The sequence below is a fragment of the Megalobrama amblycephala genome, linkage group LG18 (assembly GCF_018812025.1).
Source record: "Megalobrama amblycephala isolate DHTTF-2021 linkage group LG18, ASM1881202v1, whole genome shotgun sequence".
NCBI lineage: Eukaryota > Metazoa > Chordata > Actinopteri > Cypriniformes > Xenocyprididae > Megalobrama > Megalobrama amblycephala.
The window spans coordinates 36,773,584-36,800,059 of NC_063061.1; the positions used below are offsets into that span (position 1 = coordinate 36,773,584).

At 38.1% G+C, this 26,476-nt stretch overlaps 2 protein-coding genes across 5 annotated transcripts in view; both read right to left on the reverse strand.

The window, feature by feature from the left end:
* The window catches only part of LOC125252521 (CDK5 regulatory subunit-associated protein 2-like), a 48,123-nt gene extending 38,377 nt beyond the window's left edge, over nt 1-9,746 (reverse strand). The window contains 9 exon segments of the mRNA XM_048165888.1: nt 4-57; nt 176-317; nt 410-591; nt 675-792; nt 1,722-1,798; nt 1,941-2,051; nt 4,155-4,219; nt 5,910-5,968; nt 9,473-9,746. Coding sequence (XP_048021845.1) covers nt 4-57; nt 176-317; nt 410-591; nt 675-792; nt 1,722-1,798; nt 1,941-2,051; nt 4,155-4,219; nt 5,910-5,968; nt 9,473-9,525 — 861 coding nt within the window. The 5' untranslated portion in view covers nt 9,526-9,746.
* Nucleotides 9,747-12,966: 3,220 nt separating this feature from the next.
* si:dkey-102g19.3 (uncharacterized protein LOC566752 homolog) lies at nt 12,967-26,472 on the reverse strand. Of its 4 annotated transcripts, none has more exons than XR_007181407.1 (13): nt 26,100-26,472; nt 25,912-26,022; nt 25,495-25,587; nt 24,601-24,738; nt 23,727-23,837; nt 23,446-23,529; nt 17,964-18,011; nt 16,749-16,862; nt 16,196-16,288; nt 14,526-14,663; nt 14,062-14,190; nt 13,593-13,703; nt 13,382-13,404 (listed from the first exon to the last, which is right to left on the reverse strand). XR_007181407.1 is itself a non-coding variant. In XM_048167228.1 (12 exons), the coding sequence occupies exons 1-12, from the start codon at nt 26,146-26,148 to the stop codon at nt 13,109-13,111; spliced, it is 1,386 nt and encodes a 461-aa protein (XP_048023185.1). In that variant the 5' UTR covers nt 26,149-26,269; the 3' UTR covers nt 12,967-13,108. The 4 variants fall into 4 exon arrangements, 1 of the variants encoding a protein (XP_048023185.1); XR_007181408.1 differs by having other exon boundaries at nt 13,390-13,404; nt 14,105-14,190; XM_048167228.1 differs by lacking the exon at nt 14,062-14,190 and having other exon boundaries at nt 12,967-13,404; nt 26,100-26,269.
* Nucleotides 26,473-26,476: the final 4 nt, after the last annotated feature.

Below are 26,476 nucleotides of genomic sequence, written 5' to 3' on the forward strand. Positions count from 1 at the left end.
TACCTGTTTGTCTCTTTCTGCATTTTCTCTCCCACGGTCTAGTTCTTCCCTAAGGACCTGTAAAAACAAAAATAACAAAACATCATCACTCAGTGTTTGTGCATGTGTCTTTGAGTTAGCAGAAACATTGGTCGAAAAACGCCACTGTTGTGCTTTACAAAACTAAGAGACTAACCTGTAGCTGACTGTCTTTTTGGCCAATCAGGGAGTTCAGCTGTGTCATCTGCTCGCCTATTGGATGGTCCGGTTCATTCCTCCGAAGCTCTCCAATCATGGCATCTTGATCTTTGAGTGTCACCTGCAGCTGCTCAATAACACTGTGGAAAACATATCAGGGATTTTTAGAATTAAAAGTTACACTATGTTAATGAAAAAAGGTCTTTCAGCACTTTAATTTCTTTCTTGATACCTCTCCTTCTCCTGAAGGGCTTTCTGGAGCTCACAGACCCGTTCGGGGGTCGAGCCTGAATCAGCTGAGGGCCTCGATTGGTTGGCAGCTTGTTGCTTTTTCTCCAATTCAAGATTCTTCAGCTTCTGCTGTTCAGCAATGGTGGCCATGCTTTCCAATTCTTCTTGGGCAGCTTGCAGAGACTGAAGAGAAAGCCAGGGCAATGACTAAAGATGAAGAATATATTCTCAACCATTTGCTACAAACATTGTGGGGTTTGTTTTACCTCCTCCAGCTCTTGAATCCGAGTGTTGAAAGCTTCTCTGAGTGACTCCATTTCTCTGTGCATCTTCTCTCTGCCATCATCAGAAACACCTCGACTGGCTAAACTCTCTAGTGCTTTCCTACACACAAACACATGCCATTTAGGTCAGTGTCTTACATCCTATACCTTCTACATGTTTTCAACTGCAAATATTTGACCTGAAAGCCCAAATTAGTCATAACCAAGTGTTTCCAGTACAGTGTTAGGGCTCGTTCACAAAGAACGTGTTTTTGCTTTGAAAACCATGAGACACAGGCAATGGAATGTGGAAAAAAATGCAAGGTCTCTCTACAACAAAAATCAATAAATACAGAGTGAAAAAAAAAAAAAAAAAAAAAAAAAAATGCAAGGTCTCAAGTTGCGTTGATTTTAACTTGAGCGCCGCGTTTTTCAAAGATGCAAGACGTGAGCGCAATGGTCATACAAGTCTGTCTAGCACGTTTACATAGAAAAACAATGGAAAAGTAGCGAGTTGGAATGGAAAAACACGTTCTGTGTGAACTGACCCATAATCTCATCACTGACAAAAATTGACATTTGTAGCTATTATATGTTTCAAAATGTTAGAAAATGTGGATCTGTTTATAGTTTGACACATGTTTTAATCACTTTGAACATTATTGTCAACAAAAAAAATATTTTTTTTTACATTAAATGCCATTTCAGTAAAACATAAATATGACAAAATATTGTTTTTGCTTTTAAAACCGACAAAAATCCCACTTATTTTTTTGTCCCAATTAAACAAAATTTTGCCACTTGGTAATGAAATTACAGCCAATCAGAACAATTTGATGTTTTAATGGCTATGTGGAATAGGATTTTGGACTGATAAGATTTGAATGTAGGCGGACACAATCCATCAAAAACTGAAACCAAGAGAAAATGTCTTATCACATGTCAAAATGTCTTATCGCACAGCTTTATTGCTTGATGCTGTAACATGTCGCACAAAATTAGGATGGATAATTAGTAAAAATAGGAAGTGAACATTTAAGCAGGACTTACGATGCAGACACAAGCAGTTCCTGTTTCTCCGCCAAATCTCGTTTCATTGACTCCACCTCCACCTTCAGCTCAATGTTCTACACACACACAGATATAAAAGTTACTTACAGTCAACAAAACGAGGTCACTGTGCATATAACTACTACTTGCATCAATATGCATTGATAAACAACGTTATATTTGTGCACATGTGTGTTTGTGACAGTGTGGGTCAGTCACCGTTTTGTAAATGTCCTCTGTGGAGTCGTCACATTTCTGCTGCACACGTTCTTCCAGAAAATATATCCTGAGCTTCAGGTTAAAGTTTTCCTTCTTCAGAGCTGTGATTTGCTGCAAGGGAAACAGAAAATACTCTCAAAATATTTCTTATACACACACAGACAATACAAACAAGGAGAAAAAAGGAACGGATTGAAATTTACAGCAATTTTTAGCATTTTTACCACAGCTCTCTTGGGACATTCATGAGAGTTCACCATAGTGATGCTAGATTCATGAGTCAGATCATTTAATGATCCAGTTCACAAAACTACAAAGACCTGGACAAAACCTTCTCCATCAGAATTTTTATTCTGCCTGAACTACCCCTTCACACTGAACCTTTCTGAATATTCAGTTCATCCTCATTACAATATTCAGACTCAATCATGAATAAACATGAGCAGAGCTGTTCATCAAATAACTGAATTGCAGAAAAAGAGCAAGAATAGGAGAAATGGGGAGGGGACGAGAGCTAAAAGAGAAACAGAGCGACTATAACAGGCTGTGTGTGGGTCAGTAATGAGGGTTGGCATGAGTGTGTGTGTAAGAGAGGCTGGCAGGGCAGTGAACTGTGCGTCATTGTACTTCGAGCGTTTTTCACTTCAACATCTGGGGCAAAGAGAGGGGGAAGGGAAAGAAAGAAATACAAATGGAACAAGAGAGTCTGGAATAACTACAGACACCACAGTGATGGGCAGTCGTACCTTCCTCTGAAAGGTCTCTGTGTTTCTAAAACACACAAACACACTTTCTCTCTCTCTCTCTCTCTCTCTCTCTCTCACACACACAGCCACAGGAATGCACACAGATCTTTATCTCTGCAAAAAGAAATAAACCCCTTTCCTTAAATGGACAGGCAGATATTCTATACTAGAATATCATGAATCCAAAATAGATGCATGCTAACCCATTAAAGGGTTAGTTCACCCAAAAATGAAAATTCTGTCATTACATACTCACCCTCATGTCGCTCCAAACCCGTTCAAACTTTTTGTGCGCAAAACAAAACAAAAATAATGAAAACAATTTCTCTTCCCTGTGAGTCTCCTACGCTTTTTACGTTGTAGACACAGTGCAGCACTCCCGTGTTTATGTCAGAACACCGACTCGTTATTGGCCGGCTCCTGCGTCATGCTGCTCATGTGAACATTGTCGGCCAATACTGAGCCGGCGTTCAGACGTAGAACACGGAAACGCTGCACTGTGTTTACTACATCAACAGCATAGGAGTTTTGTTTTTGCACACAAAAAGTATTCTCGTCGCTTCATAACATTAAGGTTGAACCACTGTAGTCACATAGAAATTTGTGTTACGAAGATAAATGAAGTTCTTACGGGTTTGAAACGACATGAGAGTGAGTAATTAATGACAGAAATTTCATTTTTGTGTGAACTAACCCTTTAAAATGAAGCTCAATATCATCAAGGAGACTTAAACTGATAACAATATGAATGTTTACACAAAATTATTTATTTATTAGCTCATTTAAACACATTTCAAGTGTTTAGATCCAAATCAATAAACAAAAAAATGCAACAAAAAATGTATTCAAATATGAATTAGAAATTTTCAGATTTTAATACCTCCAGTTGTGATGTCAAAATTTTTTTGTTTTAAAACAGCGTTTTAAAATGAAAACGATTCTCGTCTACACTGGCGTTTCAGAAACTATCTACACTATACGATCAAAAACGCATGTCACATGACACATTCATGCACACTGGGCATGCGCGTACAAGTGTAAACAGTTGCCTCTTATGCATGTAGGCAGCTGCAGTATTAAAAAATGCAGAGTTTAACTGCACAACGGCTGCTAAAAATGACAACAAAGCCAGCAAAGATTGCAGTTCAGTCTCCATGTTATTGTTTATATGGTCATCAAGGATACGCAGAGCGAACATGGGCAGCAACACCATCATTTTCAAAAGTCTCCGTTTTGCTTATAAAAAAAATCATGTAAGAATAAAGAATATAAGCACACTCAATGGCTGTTTCAAAACCTAGTAAGCTGCCTATCAAGATGTAATTTTTTGGCATCATAGGCACAGTTGCCTAAAAAGGCTGTCTAAAATCTGTATCTTTATTATAAGAAAACCAACAAAAGCAAATATTCTGATTCAACTCAAGAGATTCAAGATTCAAGAAGTGCTCAGATTTGTTGTTGTACTTACGTTCTCGTAATCTTTCATGGTCAGAGCTTTGGCTGGAGACATCCTCTGTCCTGGAAACAGAGGCGCTGCAGATGACAAGACAACAGACAGACGAATTAACAAACACGCTTCTGTTCACTCCAGAAATGATCATTGTCTCACTTAGTATTTCAACCTTTGAGGCTTTGATGAAATCCTGATTATGACCATGTGGTTAGGTACGCAAGGACAGACTTCAGAGGGAAATACAACAAGTGTGTGAGACCATGTGTGTATCTTCATTAGAGATTTAAAGGTAAAAGGCTGGAGGGAGGAACAAATATCTGCTGCTTTTCATCTCATTCTTTTACATAACAGTCTCTGTAACTCAAGAGTATTATAGTCCTAAATGTGCTTATATCTATAAGTACAAGTACAAGTATAAGTACTAAGAGCTTAAAACAATCTGCAAAATAGTTAAAAAGCATAAAGTGTAGCCTATATTGCATCAATATATTTATTTATTTGTTTATTCATATTATGTTCTGCAAGCTCCACGACTGTTGTGGTCAGTCAGTGTCACTACTTTAAGCAACAAGAGAAAATGAATTTGATCCAATATCGTGATGTATTGAATTGTGACATGTATCGATATCAATCGTGAGACAGTTGGCGATACTAGGGCCCTATGATTTCCGCGATGCAGAAAACGCGGACGGAATCACGGAATCCAGTCATAAAAACGGAATTTAGTATATAACGCAGAATGTCATGAAATTTGTCAAATTTTTGATGAATGAATAAAAAGTAGGTCAGTACACTTAAATCAAATCGCGATATAGACTAGTGTCCGTGAATATTAAACCGCAAATAGACTATTTAAATATGAATCCCTGCATGTCTTTGAAATTAATGACGCGGAAGTGTCATTACACACACACACACACACACACACACACACACGCAAGCATGCATGTACGCACACAGACTCACTATATGAGGAAATGAACGCACAAAATTCATCCCCAGAGCCGCTCTGAAAGTCACTTCATCAGCATTTAACCGCTTCGTTTGAGAAAACTATTGTCATAAACAGAAACTCAAAGATCTCAGCAACCCATCAAAGTAAAAGTTCTATTTAACTTGACAGAAACATATTAGTGTTGTACAGTAGAATTTAGATAAATTAATTTAATAATAAATTATTACATTTTAACAGTAAAGCTCTGTTGTGCAGCAACAAAAAAGTTTAATTTCATGAATAAAAGGGTACGCGTTCATTTGATTGCCAGAAAAATTAAAATACGGAACAGAATTTCTGAAAAACAAAACAAAAAAAATCATAAAAATACCTTTTTTAATCAATAAATGTTGTTGTTTTTAAGAAGTCAATTAATTAGACATGCTTTTTGATTATTAAAATGTAATTAAACCATTAAAATGGAATCCAGAAAAGTTAAAACAGAAAACAGAATTTGGTAAAAAAACAACAACAAAAAAAACAGAATATGAGAGGAAAGAATAAAACGTTTATCATTGGGCCCTAAAAAATGTAATTTGTTAAACTTTTAATAAATTGTTGGTAAATTAGATAAGTTTCATTGTTTCCATTGATTCGACATGCTTTTTGATTACTAAAATTTAACCATTAAAATGGTCCAAAAAATCCAGAAAAATTCAAACGGAAAAAACGGAATTTGGGAAAAAATTAAATGGATTCCATAGGGCCCTACGATACCTAGCCCTAGTCATGTGGTGCTCACAGGATTATAATAACAGATAAGAGGGAATGTGTACCTGTTATGTTGTCCATGCTGAAATCGCTGCTGCTCAGAGACTCTGGCAGCCTGGAAATACTGCAACATAAACACACAAACACAACACAAAGAGACAAACATAAGTTTCACAGAGACACACTCCGACAAAATAAGCAAAACATCAAGAATAATACATTGAAACCACAACTAATCGCAAACCTGTCAGCATTCATCTATGAAACAGGTGCAAATATCCAGCGGTTACACTGAATACTACAGCGTCTATTCTATTTTACTGTCCAGCTCATGAAAACACACACAAACACTGAGAGAATGGACAATGCATATGTCTGTGGATGCTATTCATAACCCAACCTCAAGGCTGGGAACAGGAGCAGAAATAATGTGTGTGTGTGTGCTATCATAACTTTAAACTGCAGCTCTGGCTACAAGCAAAAGCATGATGTAAGCAGGCAGAAATTAATGTGAATGTACACAGCATGTTTATGTCGTGTGTGTGTGTGTGTGTGTGTGTGTGTGTGTGTGTGTGTGTGTGTGTGTGTGTGTATTTGCTGTGACTCTTGGCTTCCTAACAAGTTCAATCCCCTTTGCTCCTCTGACAGTCATCCAGACCTATGGCAAGCCTATTAGGACACTCGGCACACTGGACTTACATAAGACGGAGCAGCTGTCAAACAGAAGAGTCTCGCGAGTCAAAGCATTCTGCATTATTTAATTTCTTATAAGCAATATGCACAACAATTTTCACTTTCTGAAACAGTAATAAATAGCCAAATTGTTAAACTAAATTAGACTAAATATGATTTTTTAAAGGGGCCCTTGATTATGATTTCACTTTTTTTAACTTTAGTTGGTGTGTAATGTTGCTGTTTGAGCATAAACAACATCTGCAAAGTTACAACGCTCAAAGTTCAATGCAAAGAGAGATATTTTCTTTCACAGAAATCACTTTTTAAGGACTAAACGGCTGGTAGGGACTACAACGAGCCTCTTCCCGGGTTAAGTGACATCACAAACCACTAAATTTACATAAACCCCGCCCCCGAGAACACACAACAAAGGGGGTGAGGCCATGTTGGGCTGCTTTAGAGAAGAGGAAGAGTTGTTGTAGTAGAGTGTTGTTGTCATGCCGTCATTTTACGCCGGACTGCTTTACAAACGAGGGTCAATTCAATGCTGGATTTACACAAAAGATTATCATGACGGCACATGCTAGTGGATGAGTTGAATCAACTCCATATCAACTATATACATTTATCTATAAACTGTTCAGAAATGTCCAGTTTCATAAAAGTTGTAACTTCTTCCTGAGTCTCTCCATCAGTGTCGACTCCGGTTTGAACAATGTAAGGCTGAACGCCGTTACTGACAATCCTCATTTTGGCTGCGTGAGATTCTCCAGCTTTGTTGTTGTTGAGCTGTTAAAGCTCCGCCCTCTTCTGGAAAGTGAGCAGCTCATTTGCATTTAAAGGGACACACAAAAACAGTGTGTTTTTGCTCACACCCAAATAGGGGCAAATTTGACAAGCTATAATAAATGATCTGTGGGGCATTTTGAGCTGAAACTTCACAGACACATTCTGGGGACACCAGAGACTTATATTACATCTTGTGAAAGATGCATAATGGGTCCCCTTTAATAATAATGATAATTATTATAGACTTTTAAATCTGATACTTAAGAATAAATCATCAGTCCATCTCCAGTTTAAAACCATTCAGCAGAATTTTCTCTCTAATCAGCTTGAAAATGTGTAAAAAGTACATATCAGCATCAGCCACTGAAAAACCCCAACACAACCCTCAAATCATCCTATTTGTGTTTACCTAACAGTAACAGAAACAAAAATGCAGCCTAAAAATATAACAACTTCCATAATATACATTTAGCACCCAATTCATGTAAAATAATCCATGCATCTGTTTATTGTAATCGACAGTATTTTGAGCAGGATGGATGGAGCCAAACGGATGCACCACCTTCGGCCTTTCCACAACACAACACATCACAGCCAAACAACTTCCTCTTCTCACGTTTTCCTGCACTGTTAGCATTGTGCTAGCCACAGGAAGACACACAAACTATTATATAACTGTTTCATAAGTATACATACGAGTCAGAGTTTCAGAAACATATCTGAATTGGTTAAAAGCTGCTATCAGATATCAGGGAATTAAGCAGGTGACTGATATCAGCTTTCATCTTGTGTTTCCCCACAGGCACACCAGCTGCTTTACAAAAGTGACACTACAATGACACAACCATCAAGACAGCACAGACTGATCTCTAACTTGACCATCAAACCCAAGAGTCCTTCAACTCTTGACCATTAAAGACCTCCTGAACTTGACAAAGTCATAAAGCATCATAACATTAGTCTAATGCAGATCTGCAGCACTAACTCTATACACAAGCAGAACAGGTGTAACAGTGTAATAACCTACCTACATCAGTCCTTCATGGTCACATGGCCACAAAAAGGTAAAAGACAGATATTAGCGCGTGAGATAATAAACAGGAGCGCTTTTCCGCTATGTGCCGTTTCCAGGAAGGAAGCAGTGTGTTTTCTTCTTTGACAGCGCATGATCAACTCATAACTGCAGCCAGACTCCCTCTCTCTCTCTCTCTCTCTCTGTCTGTCATCATTACTCAACTACATAACTAATGCCACTTCAGGGACAGAAACAATATGTGAGCTGCATTCTGTGCACCAATAAACTAAATAAGATCCACTCGTCTGGTTGCATTGCATTCAATGCAAACGACTTTATTTACTTCATGCACTTGTATTTAATGCATAATATAAACAATTTTAAGCATTGCACTTGCATACAAAATGTTGTTACTCCATTTGAATCATCTAATGATCCCTCCTGTCAAGGTTTGTTGATCAGGGATTGTGCACGTACAGACTATTTTTAATATGTATTTGACTCCTGAACACAGTAAACAATGTCAAAAACAGCCTCGTGTGCCAAGATGATTTAGAGATCAAGTCCCTGCTATATTTAACACAGGGATCATGTGTGTTTTGTTTTTAACACGGTGGCAATGAGACTCAAAGTAATGCTGCAAAAGCTGAATTCAGACTACTACATTTAAACACAAAATATCATTGCAAAATAATAAACGTTCATAAGTATACACATATTATAACCATATTGATTTATGAATTAAACCTGAATCAGTCTTTGCAGCTGTCAAGAACACACATTAACTGTCAGACTGATGAAAGTGAAAAACAAAAGCATCCATGTGTAATTTCTGAGATAATAACGTTACTCGAATTCACTAAGGAAATTAGCGTTTACGTTAAATCATACAAATATAAAAGAAATATATCTTACGTCTTTGGAGAATAGTTTAATGTACTGTAATAGAAACATATTTCACATGCTCACAGTGGTTAAATTAGCTCATATCTAACTTCATTTATCGAAGTGACCTACAGTAAACATTTTTAAATTCGAATGTTGAATAAACAGAATAAGAAAACTGTTAAATTAAATGTTTCCCTTCAAGCTAACATGCTAACGCTACCTGACAGACTGACAGAAATTTAAAAAAATAAACCGCTTCACCTCAGATTGATGTCAAACGGCAGCGTTTGATCCTCTCCGACCACAGAATCCATTCTGGATCAAAATAATAGTGTCTTGTTTTATCCGTCAACAATATTTCTCTCAAAACATGATGTCCGTTGTGTTATTTTTGAACTGTGAGCGGTAGATTATGAATGTAATTTCAAAGCAGACGTTGGAACCGCCATTTTAAAATCCGTGACATCACCATACGAGCTCGCGCAAAGTTTAAGAAGTTGGGCGGTTCACAAAATTCCGCTTGCCTTATAAATATTAAGTAGGTAGTGTTGAATACTATGGGAAATCTATACATATTAATTATATTACGCTGATATCGTTGGTAACCTTCCAATGGCGAGGGATTATGTCGTAAATATTAATAATGAGGAGTTGCTGAGGAGTACGAGTATGCATAATCTCCCCAGATGATTGGACAGATACATTCGAAAGACCGCCTCTGCTTCACTCCTATTGGCTGTCGAGTCAATTATTAAGCGTCAGGCTGTACGCAAAGAAATAGCTGCGTCTATGGCTCTGGCTGCGTCCTCCAGAGGCTATTGTTGTATTTACGTAGTTTGTAAAGAGACTATTTGCTGCCATCTGCTGGCAGGAGCTAAATACAGAATCAGAAGAGCTATAACATCCAAGAATAGTTGACATTAAAAAAAGGTAGCCTACACTTTTTACATTTAAATAATAGAACATGTTAGAAGAAAGAAAAAGTATTTCCTCAAGTAAAAATGTCAAGCTAATCTCATACCATATTTCTACAACAGCCATAGGCTATATTATATGACAGGAAAAGGAAGAGTTTAAACTAACACTCACTAACCAAGTGAGGGTTTATTGAGAAGCTGCAGTTCAAGTTCAACAGTTAAAGTTAAAACAGTTGTAGCTCCGACACTGAGATGGTCACTAGTTAAATGAGATGGTCAAATAATGTATAATAACTGGGGCAGCTTGGTTATGTCAAAGTCGGTGTCACAGAAAGTGATTTCCTCCAGAAGTCTGTGCTCATGTGAGCAAGATTCACATCGTATGGCATATCTCCATCATGCTTTCTTAATAATACAAAGATATGAATGAATGAGCAGCTCAATAGCAACTTTATGTGGCCTATTCACACCAGTTTTGGTCTTAGTACACTTTAAAGACAGAGAGAGACATTCAGTGCATACCTACTTTGTAAAATATTAAATATGCTATTAAATATGTTTTCTGTACCTGTAACAGAGCAATGAAGACTTTTGCAACTGCATCTTGTGACGGAACAAGAATGAACAGATAATGTCTCATTTTCCTTTTATGTCTGCTCAAAAAGAAGGGTTTTGCACTCCAGTAGCCCACGTCAAAAACAAGAGATTGATGCTTGACCCCCTTCTACATACACACACCTCTATAACTCTGACTTCTGTCAGGAAATGCTGCATCGTGACACTACATCACTGTCTAAATCATTAACATTCTCTGTCGCACATTTAACCCCCAACAATTAATAATTCATTTATAAATCACAAATATTTTAATTATAGTAGATGTTTCATGTTCCCTCTAGTCTACACTGATGTTTCTCAACAGGGGTGTCCGGGGACAGCGCTGGAAGATTTTTTACCTCAACCTCAACATTGCTAAAGGCTACAGCACTGAAAATCATTAAAAAAGGTTTGCAAATCAATTTATTACGTTTATTGTCAAATCAATTAAAGGAATCCTTGCTGTGTGAGGTGGGATATCTGAGAAGTGGACAGAAAATAGATATAAACTATACAAGTTAATGTAAAGTCCCAGGATTGAAAAAACAAAGTCTGTGTGTTAAAAGGCCAATGTGGACACAAGTGTGGTCTGGATGTCTGTGTGCTTTTGTGATCGTGTGTCTGACTGTGGTTATGTGGGCTTTACTGAGTAAGAAAAAACAACCCGATCTCCTGGAACTGCATATGCATTGCACGAATTCATGCTTTCATGTGGCGTGCTCTTTCAATGAAAGTCATCTTTCATGAAAATTCACCTGTTGACTGCCTAGCAACAGCATTCTAACCAACACAATCAGCTGACACATTGCAGCAGCTTATTCATGGTCATGTAAGTAGGAGTATATATAAGTGTATATTGTCTTGTGTATGTTTTTTTGTAGGCCTATATATAGTTTAAACGGTCTGTTGACTAGTATAATGTGCTTTAAAGGGTTAGTTCACCCAAAAATGGAAAATTTGGTTCCTCATGTCATTCCAAAGCTGTAAGACTTTCATTTTCTTTTTTTTTTTCAATTTTAATTTTGGGGTGAACTTCAATGAATTTAAATTTTTCAAGTGCACTTCACCAACCCTTTCTAATTTAATAACTAAAATCATATTTTCTTGATATGAAAAAAAAAAAAAAAATCATTTTGGACATTTATACATTTTCTTTCAAAATGTCATCAAAGGCATTATTTCATTCAATATATTGTAGATTGTGTTAATCAGTTCATGTGGACTGGAACACTGGGGTTTCATGCCTGGATACACATGGCTGATTTTCTATTCTTTCCTTTAATGATCATACCTGTATGCTAAGGTTCTTATAATAAAATAATTTAAATAATATTTTCGATACACTTCAATACACATTTCTTACTTCCATGACTTTAAAGTTAAGCATATGATGGCAACTGAGGTCAAAATTGGTAATGGGGAAATAACTGTCTGCTAGAAGAAACTACTACAAACTTCCATTACTAAATTCTGTACAAAAACTCCCATTATGCACTGCAGTATCAATAATTATTGTCACCACTGTAATAATTGTGCATTTTCAGAAGTGAAGCATGACGATAGCATTTGTTTGTTTGTTTGTTTTTTTGCATTTCTGTAGTAGTCAAATCTCGGTCAAGAAACTAAAGAAAAAGAAAGATACCTCTTTGTAATGTTTATTTCCAATGGCTTTTCAAGCTGCTCTGCTTCTTCAATCTTTTGATTCAACAATGCGCAAGTGTTTACTGTGAAACACTACCGCACTTGCTCAAAAGCAAATTATTTTAAAAACATAAAAGGGTCAAGAGCACAACTAAAGCAAACACTGACCTCCATGATGGTGGCATCATGTTTTGGCCAATAAAACATCAACATCTAAACCTCTGTTAATTCTCAATAAGAACTTCTGTAGAAATATGACAGTCAATCTGGTTTGTAATAGGTAATGCTAGAAAAGCTGTTTGTGGAGTTGTTTAATCAGATCTTTAGGGATTTAATGTCTTTTCAGTTGATTTCATTTAAGGATTTGGCTAAAATCAGTTGTAGTTCTTGTGTTTCTCTTTTCGTCAGTGATTCTGCTTGTTAACAGCAGGCGTTCATCACTAATGCTCAATCATCACTTAATTAATTGCTTAATTATGTCATTAACTTTAACTCTGCTTCAGTGTTATTTTAACACTATTTAGAGAGGGACCAAATGTACTCTGAGCAGAGTTAATTAAACTCTGGGTATAATAAAATAATAATAATAATAAGGAATAATTTGCTGTATTTGTTTTATTATTTCAATACACTTCAATACACTCATGACTTTAAAGATAAGCAAATGATTTCAGACAAGACAATCTTTATAATGCACTGTAATTTATCAAATTATTCCTGATGTGGGCCCTTGCTGCTGGATTCAGTGCAGCAGGAAGTCGGAGAGCAGAGAACAGCAGAGGAACAGGAAGCTCTGGGAGACACTCTGAGCACTGTTATATGTGGATCTCTGGGTGATACTCTGAGCACAGTTACATGTGGAGCTCTGGGTGACAGTCGGAGCACTGTTATATGTGGAGCTCTGAGTAGCACCGTTACACAGGTTCCCCTCACAGCATGTGATGTTTCCATGAAATCCTAAAATCTTTCCTGGCTCTTGATCACAGGCAGATTTCGATGCACATCCTTTCGTAGCCGCTGACTGATGTGAAGAAGGTTCTGTTAAAAATAATGAAAACAGAAGTGGAGTCCATCGCAGAGGTGATGTGCCAAACACATCTAAACTGGATGTGTATAAAACATTTCTGATCTTTTCCATCATATTTTTATAATGGCAACTGACGTCAAAATTGAAAAGAAAAGAAATTAAAAGAAACTACTACAAACTTCCATTATTAAATTCTTACCGTATGCAGTAAAGCAGTAGTCTTCATTCCCCCAACAACTGATTGTTTTTGAGCAGTCCTCTTCATCACAAGTGAAACATCTCTTCCCATTGGGGATATGAGAGAACGAAACTGCAAGAAAAATTTTCTTTTTATTTCTTTATTAAAAAATATAACATTGCAATCAAACTACACATCAGCTGTGGGATTTACATTAAAGTGCATTGAAAAAAAGTGTGCAAAAGTCTTAGGCACGTCAGTATTTTCACCCCCAAAAAGGGTTTTAAGCCAGTTATTTATATCTTTTGCTGTAGTGTGTCAGTAGGAATTATCAGTTCACATTTCCAATCGTTCATTTTGCCATTATTTGTAATAATCCAGTGAGATTTTTTTAATGCACAATAAGTCTGACAACAGCCAGTGCTCCACACGGAGATCTGATCTCATAAATAAAATCCATTTATGACATTATTTTTGAAAGCATCCTCACTTTACAGCATTTTTACACAAGTGCCTAAAACTCTTCACAGTACTGTAGCTTTGCAGGTCGGTTTCTTCAAGCATTTGGAGACACGGCCACAGTTCTCCTGGATTTAGTTTGTCTCAGTTTCATCTGTTTCTTCATGTAATCACAGACAGACAGTCAAATATAACATTGCAAATTTGCAATCAAACAACATTTCATTATTATTTTTTTCAATTTTTACGCAAATTGTTCATCCATTAATATTCAATAAAAAGAAAAATATTTTTTGATTGTCAGACCGGGGAAACAAACACATTTTCCTTAACGAGAGCCTTTAGCCAAATAATCAGCCCTGATCCCTGCCCTCTCACTTAGCAAACAGATCTGATCACTAACTTATGCTGTACCAGTTTATAGTGATGCATTATCTAACATCTAACAATAACTTATTAATTATATTTAGTTCATGGTCAAACAAAGAATGATACCTGAAGATTGTCGATTGCAAAGGTTGGTGTTGCAGCATTTGGAACTATGTTCTCTTATCCAGCAGCCTGTGCCAAGAGACCAGCTTTTACATTCATGTGGCAAAGCACACCCATAAGATATGGTTTCCTCCGTTATGCCTACATAAAAAGAGAAATTATTGAACGAGCAGCTCTGGTTCATACAACTGCACAACTAGTTGCACTTACAGAGGGAAAGGTACAGGTAAAAAAAAAAGTTGTGAAAATGTCTTTCATGATGTTAAGAACCCTTCATGAATGTTAAGTGGTGCAATGTCTAATAACATTTTTATACATAATTAGTTTATCAGAAAACACAACTACTTTTGAAGGGTCATCAATAGAGAAAGATGCTTTGGCACACAGAATCGTGTAGTTACGGCATACTGAGGACAAAATGCCATGAAATTATCTTCAGTGTGATATCTACTGTTTTTTTTTTCTTTCAGAACATTCAGAAAGCATGAAATGTTTGTCACTGTAATTTGATATAAAAATGATTTGTGTAAGATGTACCATATTTGAACTAGGGAAATTAATTTCTCAAAGTGCCGACCAAAGTCCATAAAGTTTGAGAACAAACGACAAAAAACACTCGGAAGGGTGGAGCTGACAGACCTGTTTAAATACGAATGCCCCGCATTTTAGCATTGCTTTTTGCCTTGGCTTTCGCTGACTCGTGCGGACCGAACATCGTCCTGCCTGCATGTTAAACCTCTTCAAGAGCTCACTAAAACTCATCAACTTCCGTGCAAGAACCTTTGTTGAACCAAAGACTATAGAATAACACAAGACGCCTCACTCGTTTTGAAAGGAGAAAGTGCAATGCGCAATATGGCGGAATAAGTCCCGCCTTCTAAATAAGGGCCAATCGCAGATTGGTAAAGTCATCGCATCACTGCAGCGGCCGTTAGAAGCTCCGGTTCCTATAGAAACAGTCAGACGCTCGCCTCCAAAATGCATGCGCATTAGCTTGATCCAGCCTGAACAATACCGTTTTTTGTCATGATTTGAGCGTTTAGAAACACAATTTATGAGACAGTTGTTGTCAGATTTCATTGCTGATTTCAAATATGAAATTTAATCGAAAGCTTGGCAAACAGCTTTAGAGAATTTGATGTTTCCCCATTCAAAGAGATAGGAGCTGCACTTGAATGCCCGAGAGGTGTTTCAAAGATGGCCGCCGAGTGAAATGACTTGTCTTAAAGGGACTTTGGTTGAACTTCGCCAAAGAAGACTCGCTCAAAGTGCGTTGTTTCCACTGGTGAGTTCATCAAAACATTTATGGTCACTTTTGACTCTTCAAATTTTTTTTTTTCTGTACATAAAAACAATATAAGTCTATGGAATGGGCCCATTTAGATAGCTTAGTATTTGTAGTTTTTCATTCATTCATTCTTTCAATCAGGGACAATACACGTCAAAAATACATAAAAATCCATGTAAAAAGTGCAGGATTAAGCCAGGGTGGCTAATTTTCATTTATTCCCAGGGCAGGTTGATGCTAAAAAAAAACAACAATACAGAAATACAACATTTTTAACACTAAAATTCCTATAAATATTCACAAGTAAATGTGTACGTGCTTACATTTTCATTTTGCCATTGTGAGATGTGAATAAACATGCTATAAAGATGATGGAGTACAATACCTTTGCCGGGGCATGCAGCGTGTTTGTACTTTATCCGGCTCGGGATCCTGTCCCGTTCCCGTTGCCAGTTATCTGCCTCTTCTCTATAGGGTCCTGTCACAATTAAAGACAAAATTGGGGGGAATAAAATAAATAAAAAAATGACATTGTTTGGTATACCTTGTAAAACTTTTTTAAATAACATTTTCAATAATTTTACAACTATCTTAAATAGCTTTTAATTAATTGAGAGCATACATGGAATACCTTTTACACAAAAATGAATGAGTGATGCCAAAAATATTGAAAATAAGAAAAGGTGAACATGACTGTTTCCCTTATGCTTTGATATTCTAAAATCATGATGATTGGAGGGGGAAAAAAACAGACATTTGCATCGACCCAAATTCTGATGTTTCAGAAAACCTGACCAAACTGCCATAAAAAAGGGCAAGAATATCATCTGGTGAAAAAGCAAATAAGATAAGTAAGATACTATGCATTATATGATAAATGCAAGGTCAACAAATGCCTGCTATAACAGAACAAGTGCACTTCATCATACTCAACTTACCAAAGTATTCTACTGATTTTGTAGTTCTGCAATTGGCAGTGTAACATGTCGTCGTCTTTGAACAATAATGAGCTTGTTGTTGATTCCGGCATTCATAACAGCTCAGAGAGAATCCTTAAAAGACACAGACAGAGACATTCATTGACCAATTTACACCCACAAATATCTTTAATATGCTGTGTTTACTGTACCTCCAGTGAGAAGAATGAAAAGAAGAACAATAGAGACTTGAAGATGCATCTTGGGACGGAACAAGAACGAACACAAGGTTTCATTTTCCTTTTATGTCTGCTCAAATAAGGGAGGGTTTTTGTCACACTGGCTGACAGTAGCCCACATCAAAAACAAGAGCTGCTCGACCCCCTTCAACATACACTCACCTCTGTCAATAAACAACCTGCTGAAAACTGGAAAAGTGGCCAAAACTCCTCTAAAATCATGAAACCAAACCACCATACATATATAAATTGATGCAAAAATTGCACCATTTTTTGATTAAAAATGTAATTAAAACATTTGATTCAAATTGCCTCAATTGCAAATATATAAAAATTGATGCACCTCTTGATGCAAATAACATCATAACATCCCTCAAGAGGTGCATCAATTTTTGGTCAAGATCTTGTATTGATAATGCAAGAGTCGAGCACTCTGTAAAGTCTCCTCCAGCAAATCCAAAAGACTTTCAATGAATTTAAGTTCTGGACTCAGAAGTGCCAATTCATGTGTGATGATTCTTCATCCTCTCTGAACCATTCTTTCACAATTTGAGCCTGATATATATTCATTGTTCAGTGTCTGTGCTGCTCTGTGTGTGAGCATGTGAGGTCTGAATTCAGAAACCCTTTGAAACTAAACGGAGACGTTTATATTGCAAGTCACAGACTGGACTGATGAAACCTGCAATGATTAGTCTATTATTAAAGCAGGAATTTGATGTAAACAGTGAGTCTACATAATATTCACATATGCAGTTCATAGGGGACATACATAGCAGTTACAGCATGAAATAATATTTAAACCTATAACATTTTACATAAATAACTTATAAACATAACCTATAACAATTTTATTTCACAATTATGACTTTTTTCCTTGCATTTGCGTGTTTATATACTATATTGACAAAGTTTTGGGATGCCTCCCTTTACATGCACATCAACTTTAATGACATCCCATTCTTAATTCGTAGGGTTTAATATGGAGTTGGCCCACCCTTTGCAGCTCCAACAGCTTCAACTCTTCTGGGAAGGCTTTCCACAAGGTTTAGGAGTGTGTTTATGGGAATTTTTGACCATTCTTCTAGAAGTGCATTTGTGAGGCAGGCAGTGATGTTGGCGAGAAGGCCTGGCTCGCAGTCTCCGCTCTAATTCATCCCAAAGGTGTTCTGTCGGGTTTAGGTCAGGACTCTCTGCAGGCCAGTCAAGTTCCTCCACACCAAACTCGCTCATCCATGTCTTTATGGACCTTGCCTTGTCCACTGGTGTGCAGTCATGTTGGAACAGGAAGGGGCCATCCCCAAACTGTTCCCACAAAGTTGGGAGTATGAAATTGTCCAAAATGTCTTGGTATGCTGAAGCATTAAGAGTTCCTTTCACTGGAACTAAGGGGTCAAGCCCAACCCCTGAAAAACAACCCCACACCATAATCCCCCCTCCACCAAACTTTACATTTGGCACAATGCAGTCAGGCAAGTACCGTTCTCCTGGCAACCCAGACTCGTCCATCGGATTGCCAGACAGAGAAGCGTGATTGGTCACTACAGAGAACTTGTCTCCACTGCTCTAGACTCCAGTGGTGGCGTGCTTTACACCACTGCATCCGACGCTTTGCATTGCACTTGGTGATATAAGGCTTGGATGCAGCTGCTCGGCCATGGAAACCCATTCCATGAAACTCTCTTCCATCTACGCACTGTTCTTGAGCTAATCTGAAGGCTAATCTGAAAGTTTGGTGGTCTGTTGACTCTGCAGAAAGTTGGCGACTTCTGTGCACTGTGTGCCTCAACATGCGCTGCCCCCACTCTGTGATTTTACGTGGCCTACCACTTCATGGCTGAGTTGCTGTTGTTCCCAACTGCCTCCACTTTGTTATGACACCACTAACAGTTGATCGTGGAATATTTAGTAGTGAGAAAATTTCACGAATGGACTTATTGCACAGGGGGCAACCTATCATGGTACCATGCTTGAATTCACTGAGCTCCTGAGAGCGACCCATTCTTTCACAAATGTTTGTAGAAGCAGTCTGCATGCCTAGGTGCTTGATTTGATACACCTGTGGCCATGGAAGTGATTGGAACACCTGAATTCAATGATTTGGAGGGCTGTCCCAATACTTTTGGCAATATAGTGTATCTCTCAGTTCGGACTATATATCGCAATTGTGAGTTTATTTCACAATTCTGACAGGGGAAAAGTCAGAATTGCGGGATATAAACTTCAATTCTGCAATTCTGAGGAAAATAGACAGAATAACAAGATTATCTAACAATTCTGTTTTTCCTTCTAAGAAATGTGAGATATAAACTCAGATTTGCGAGAAAAAAAGTCAGAATTGTGAGATATAAACTCAAAATTAACTTTTTCATTCTTTTATTCCGTGACTTCCACAGACTGATACTGCAGAACTGTCGTTTTCTGCAACCAGGTAGGCTCCGCCCACAAAAAAAAAAAACCGTCATTGCTGTTTGCAAACACATAATGGTTCTATATGACTAGTCCACACACAGCAATATAATCAACACTTTCAAGGTCCAGAAAGGCAGTAAAGACATCATTAAAAAAGTCCATATTACATTCACGCCTTCCCAGACTCCAGTTCCCAGAATCCTCCTGTTTTCCACACCTGTCTTCACTTCCCTCATCTTTCCGCCATCTCCCCGGATTCCCTGCACATGTTGTTCCTCGTCAGCACTCCCTTTTAGTTGAACACTTTCCCTGCACTCCTTGTCTGTTCTCTTGTTTGTTTAGCCGTGTATGTTGTTTTTGTATTGTGAATAAACCCCTTGTATTGTGGATCTCCGTACTCACCTCATCTCTCAGTATACACCGGTAACAGAAGAACAGACCCAAACCACTGGAGCTCTACAAGGAAAAGGATGGGACTATTTTACATTTCTGAAGTTCCTACTTCTCCCGTGCCTCCCACTCCAACTTCTGTCACGGATCGCCTCGTGGGGCTCCTGCAGGACGGTCATTCGCTGGAGAGGTATGTGGAGGAGTTTGTTGAGTTGGCTTATCTGATGAATTGGCCAGATGCCTGTTTAAACGCCCTTTTCCTGGAGGGGCTGGACGAGAGCACGATCCATTAGGCGATACAATTAATTTGATTTTGTCTTTAAATTGTTCTAAGTTAGTTATCGCAGAGGTTCTTGATAAATCGTGCAATCCTTGTCCAGTCCCCCCAGAAACTCAGGTGGCCTGGCCGGTTCGTCAATCTCCATTTTCCTCCGCATGCCCCTCCAGTGAGCTTTTCCCCAGTGTCCTGCCGAACCTGAAAACCCCAATGGCCTCAGAGAGTTCCTTTGCTAGACCAAGAAGGCCGAGGAGGAGGAATAAAAAGGCTGTACAGCCCCAGTTTCCTGAGATTTCTGCCTCCATGCAGCCCAAGTTCCCTGAGTTTTCTGCCTCCGTGCAGCCCAAGTTCCCTGAGTTTTCTGCCTCTGGGGCTTCCCAGAGGCAGAAAACTCCGGTAACTGGGGCTTCCCAGAGGCAGAAAACTCAGGTAACTGGGGCTTCCCAGTTACCTGAGTTTTCTGCCGCAAATCAGCCCAAAACACCAAGTTTTGAAGAAAGGAACTGGTTAATAGACTTTTTTGGGCTGAATCAGCTGCCAGTCCCCACGAGCCCGCCCCTGCCGCCGCCTCCGAGCCCGCCCCAGTCGCCACTGAACCCACTCCAGTAGCCCATGAGCCCTTCGAACCCCTGAGTCTTCCAATGAATTTTTTTTGGGGGGAAGGGTACCAGTGGGTGGGAAAGATGGGGGAGGGCTCAGAGACGCGCCATGGCCATCCCTGGCTCCAGACCCGCCATGGCCGCCCACGCCTTTCATCTGAGGCGTGAGGACACGCCTTCCAGGGAGGGGGAGGTAATGTTACATTCATGCCTTCCCGGACTCCAGTTCCCAGAATCCTCCTGTTTTCACTTCCCTCATCAGTCTTCCCGCCATCTCCCTGGATTCCCTGCACATGTTCCTCGTCAGCACTCCCTTTTAGTTGGACACTTTCCCTGCACTCCTTGTCTGTTCTCTTGCTTGTTTAGCCGTGTATGTTGTTGTTGTGTTCTTGTATTGTGAATAAACCCCTTGTATTGTGGATCTCCGTACTCGCCTCATCTCTCAGCATACACCGGTAACAGTCCACATGACTGCAGTGGTTCAACCTTAACTTTACAAAGCATCAAGTATACTTTTTGTGCGCAAAAACAAAAATAGCGACTTTATTCAACAATATCTTGTTTTGTTTCTTTGTTTCATTCTTTTGTTTAAACTCAAAACTGAATAGTTGATATCTGAATGACACTTGTTATTTGTAACTGTCACAGAGACAAACTCCGTGGTTCCCTCCTCTGACCATCGGAGGGAGCCATCACCAGAATACAGACATGCACACACCTCACACTACATTTCCCAGCAGCCCGTACCTTGGACTAATCACACGCCCAGCTGACACCCATAACCTGGACTATAAAAGACTGTCACACACTTCTGTTAATCGCAAAGTCTTGTTTTGCCTAGGTGAACATTTCTGAGCGTTTGTATCCTGTTTGATTTCCTGTTGCTGATTACTTCTCGACCCTTTGCTGCCAGCCCTTGATCTCTGCCTTGGTTACTGTACTGTGAGTGATATCTGCCTGTCCTGACCCTTTGCCTGTTGTCTGACCACGATTCTGCCTGCCTCTGTTGTTCCTGTTTGCCCCAGCCTGTACGACCACTGTTTCTCAGTAAAAGCATGCAAATGGATCCCAGTCTGAGTGACGATTCGTTACAGTAACATTAGAATAGTTACTAGTCACTAGTGAATTAAGTACAAGTATCTATTTAATAGGTACTATATCTAATGAATAAGTAGTGTCTATAAGTACTAGTAATAAATCTAATATCTAACTGTATCAAGTAAATAAGTACTAGTATCTAAAGAATAAGCACTAGTAGCTAATTAATAAGTACTATAGTATCTAAAAAATATACTAGTAGCATTAAAATACTAGTAGGATTAAATTTTAAAACGGCTTACCATAAGTCTGCTATTTCAAATGCTTCATGAATTAATCATATCATAATTTATATTTAAGATGTGTTAACTTAATCTACTGCACAGTCTGTAATGCTTGAAAACATTTGTTTGAAGTTCTTTTATCATGACTTTAAAGATAAGCAAATGATTTCAGACAATACAAGCTTTATAATGCACTGTAATTTATCAAATTGCTGCTGATGCGGGTCTTTGCTGCTGGATTCAGTGCAGCAGGAAGTAGGAGAGCAGAGAACAGCAGAGGAACAGGAAGCTCTGGGAGACTCTCTGAGCACCGTTACACAGGTTCCCCTCACAACATGTGACGTTCACACAAGGTCCTACAATCTGTCCCAGCTCCTGATCACAGGCAGATTTACATGCACATCCTTTCAAAGTACTGGTCTGATTTGAAGTTGCTGAATTAAAAAAAAAAAAGAAGAACAAAATGCTGATAAGCATTCATATTTTGGGCTCATTTGCGTATCTCCACGCAGTATGCTTTAATAAATATACAGAATTGTTTGTTTGTCACATGAAGCGTTTTTCTTGTTAAGCATTTGAATGTCCCCGTCAAGTTCTGCTAATTCATGAGCGCAGTGAGAGTCAGACTTGCGAAGGTAATGTTAATTATTAAACCAAACGAAATCAAAACGTTCAAAAACACTTAGCAATGTGATTCTTTTATTGAGTGATAAGCAGTGGGTTTAATCAGTGCAATTATGAATAGATTTGCCATCCGGCGTCTTCTCGTCATCTCCTCGACTTGGTGTTCCCTTGGTGTTTTTACACGTACAAAAGGCGAAAAAACTTTTTTCACTGTCTTGTTTTCTCTCAGAACGATGATCTGAGTTACTATCACAATTATCGATGCAGCATTAATGACATACAATGGTGACATTTTTCACAATCATGACAGAAAACAAATTACTGCACTAAACTCAATAACGGAAAGGCTGCGCGATCCTGTCAAGATGGCGAATAAACAAAGAAGTTACCCAGAACTCAATGCGGCGTGACGTCAGATTCGTAAGATTGTGTTAATCAGTTCATGTGGACTGGAACACTGGGGTTTCATGTCTGGATACATATGGCTGATTTTCTGTTATTTCTTTGAATGATCAAACCTGTTCTTATAATAAAATAATTTAAAGAATAGTTTTTTTTTATTTCAATACACTCCAATACACATTTCGTTAAAAATAAGCAAATGATGTCAGACAATACAAGCTTTATAATGCACTGTAATTTAACAAATTGCTCCTGATGTGGGTCCTTGATGCTGGATTCAGTGCAGCAGGAAGTAGGAGAGCAGAGAACAGCAGAGGAACAGGAAGCTCTGGGAGACACTCTGAGCACCGTTATTTGTGGAGCTCTGGGTGACAGTCGGAGCACTGTTATATGTGGAGCTCTGAGTAGCACCGTTACACAGGTTCCCCTCACAGCATGTGATGTTTCCATGAAATCCTACAATCTTTCCTGGCTCTTGATCACAGGCAAATTTCGATGCACATCCTTTTGTAGCCGCTGACTGATGTGAAGAAGGTTCTGTTAAAAATAATGAAAACAGAAGTGGAGTCCATCGCAGAGGTGATGTGCCAAACACATCTAAACTGGATGTGTATAAAACATTTCTGATCTTTTCCATCATATTTTTATGATGGCAACTGAGCTCAAAATTGGTAATGGGGAAATAGCTGTCTATTAGAAGAAACTACTACAAACTTCCATTACTAAATTCTTACCGAATGCAGTAAAGCAGTAGTCTTCATTCCCCCAACAACTGATTGTTTTTGAGCAGTCCTCTTCATCACAAGTGAAGCATCTCTTCCCATTGAGCTTATGAGAGAATGAACCTGCAAGAAATATTTTCTTATTTTTATGTATTTATTATAAAATAACACTGTGATCAAACAACACCTCAGCTGTGGGATTTACATTAAAGTGCATTGGAAAAAATCTTGCTACATTTAGTGCAAAAACTACCAATTTTGTAAAATAATATCTTGTGCTCAGTGCAGAAGTCAAACTTGTAGAGGTGTGTGTATGCAGGAGTGGTTCAATCATCTCTTGTTTTTGATGTGGACTACAGCCAGTGCAGTGACAAAAACCCTCCCTTATTTGAGCAGACATAACAGGAACTTTTCCTTAAAGGGTTAGTTCACCCAAAAATGAAAATTCTGTTATTAATTACTCACCCTCATGCCGTTCCACACCTGTAAGACCTTTGTTAATCTTCGGAACACAATCTTCATGAAGCAGTGTTTTGAAATCGGCCATCACTAAAATAAGTCGTTAGTTTTGTTTTTTTTTGGCGCACCAAAAATATTCTCGTCTCTTTATAAAATTAATATTGAACCACTGTACACACATGAACTGATTTAAATATGTTTTTAGTACCTTTATGGATCTTGAGAGAGGAAATGTCATTGCTGGCTACGCAGGCCTCACTGAGCCATCGGATTTCAACTAAAATATCTTAATTTGTGTTCTGAAGATGAACGAAGGTCTTACGGGTGTGGAATGGCATGAGGGTGAGTAATAAATGACAGAATTTTCATTTTTGGGTGAACTAACCCTTTAATTATACTTAGTTCATGGTCAAATAAAGGATGATACCTGAAACTTGTCGATTGCAAAGGTAGGTGTCACAGCATTCGGAAATATATTCTCTTGTCCAGCAGCCTGTGCCAAGAGACCAGCTTTTACATTCATGTGGCTTAGCACACCCTCTAGAATTGGTTTCCTCCCTTATGCCTACATAAAAAGAGAAATGAATGAATGAGCAGCTCTGGTTCATACAACTACGTAGTACACTGAGGTCAGTTATGACAAATGAAGACTGAACATTTTTAACATTATATACATAATTAGTTTATCACAAAACACAGCTACTTTTGAGGAGTCATTAACAGAGAAAGATGCTTTGGCACACAGAATCGTGTAGTTACGGCACACTGAGGACAAAATGCTGTGGAATTCAGTGTGATGTTTATTGTCTGTTTTTTCTTTCAGAACATTCAGAAAGCATGAAATTGTTTTCAAGTGAATGTTTGTCACTATTTTTTTTCTCTCTTTTTTTTTTTAAACCAGGCAAGTGTTTACATGTTGGACTGTTGCTTGTCTGATGTGACAAAGTGAATGTGGTGTGGCTCAGTAAGTTTTTTTCCATAGTTAAAGCCACATTCACATTCACACTGTGGTGAACTATGCACTTACAGGTTTGCACTATTTAAGAATATAACTATTTAAGTGTAATAAACATTGTGACAGACATTGCTGAAAAGATATAAGCACTTTGAGAATCCAAGATGACAGTCCATTTATGGTCACTTTTGACTGTCCCAAATTTATTTCTATATTTTATTTTATTTTTTCAATTTTTCTGTATATAAAAACACAAGTCTAAAATCCCTATAAATGTTCACAAGTAAATGTGTGTGTCTAAATGTCTAATTTGCCCTCATCGTGAGATGTGAATAAACATGCTATAAAGATGATGGAGTACAATACCTTTGCCGGGACATGCAGCGTGTTTGTTCTTAATCCGGCTCGGGATCCTGTCCCGTTCCCGTTGCCAGTTATCTGCCTCTTCTCTATAGGGTCCTGTCACAATGAAAGACAAAAAAAAAAAAAAAAAAAAAAAAAAAACTTTTTTTTAAATGTAGCACTATATCTCTTAAATGGGACACTGAAACACTTTGGATTGACACAATGTTTGGTATGACATACTTTTAAAATAATGTTTTCGATAATTTTATAATTATTTTAACTTTTAATTCATTGAGAGCATACATGGAATTTTTAAGTTCATTTAGAGTAGAATGAACTAGTGATGGCAAAAATATTGAAAATAAGAAAATGTGACCTGTACAAGTAACAAGTAAAAGTCAAGAACAGTAAAAGTGCACTTCATCATACTCAACTTACCGAAGTATTCTACTGATTTTGTAGTTCTGCAATTGGCATTGGAACATGTCGTCTCTGAACAATAACGAGCTTGTTGTTGATTCCGGCATTCATAACAGCTCAGAGAGAATCCTTAAAAGACACAGAGAGAGACATTCATTGACCAATTTACACCCACAAATATCTTTAATATGCTGTGTTTACTGTACCTCCAGTGAGAAGAATGAAAAGAAGAACAATGGAGACTTGAAGATGCATCTTGGGACGGAACAAGAACGAACACAATGTCTCATTTTCCTTTTATGTCTGCTCAAATAAGGGGAGGGTTTTTGTCACTCCACTGGCTGACAGTAGCCCACATAACCTAACCCACATCTGCTCGACCCCCTTCAACATACACTCACCTCTACAAGTCGGATGTCTGCACTGAGCAAATGCTGCATCGTGGCACAACATCACTGTCTATAACTTTAAAATTCTCAATCACACATTTAACTCATAACAATGTATTATTTATTGATAAATCACAAATATTTTCATTATATTATACTTCATTTATAGACCAATTAAATTTGTGATCATTTAG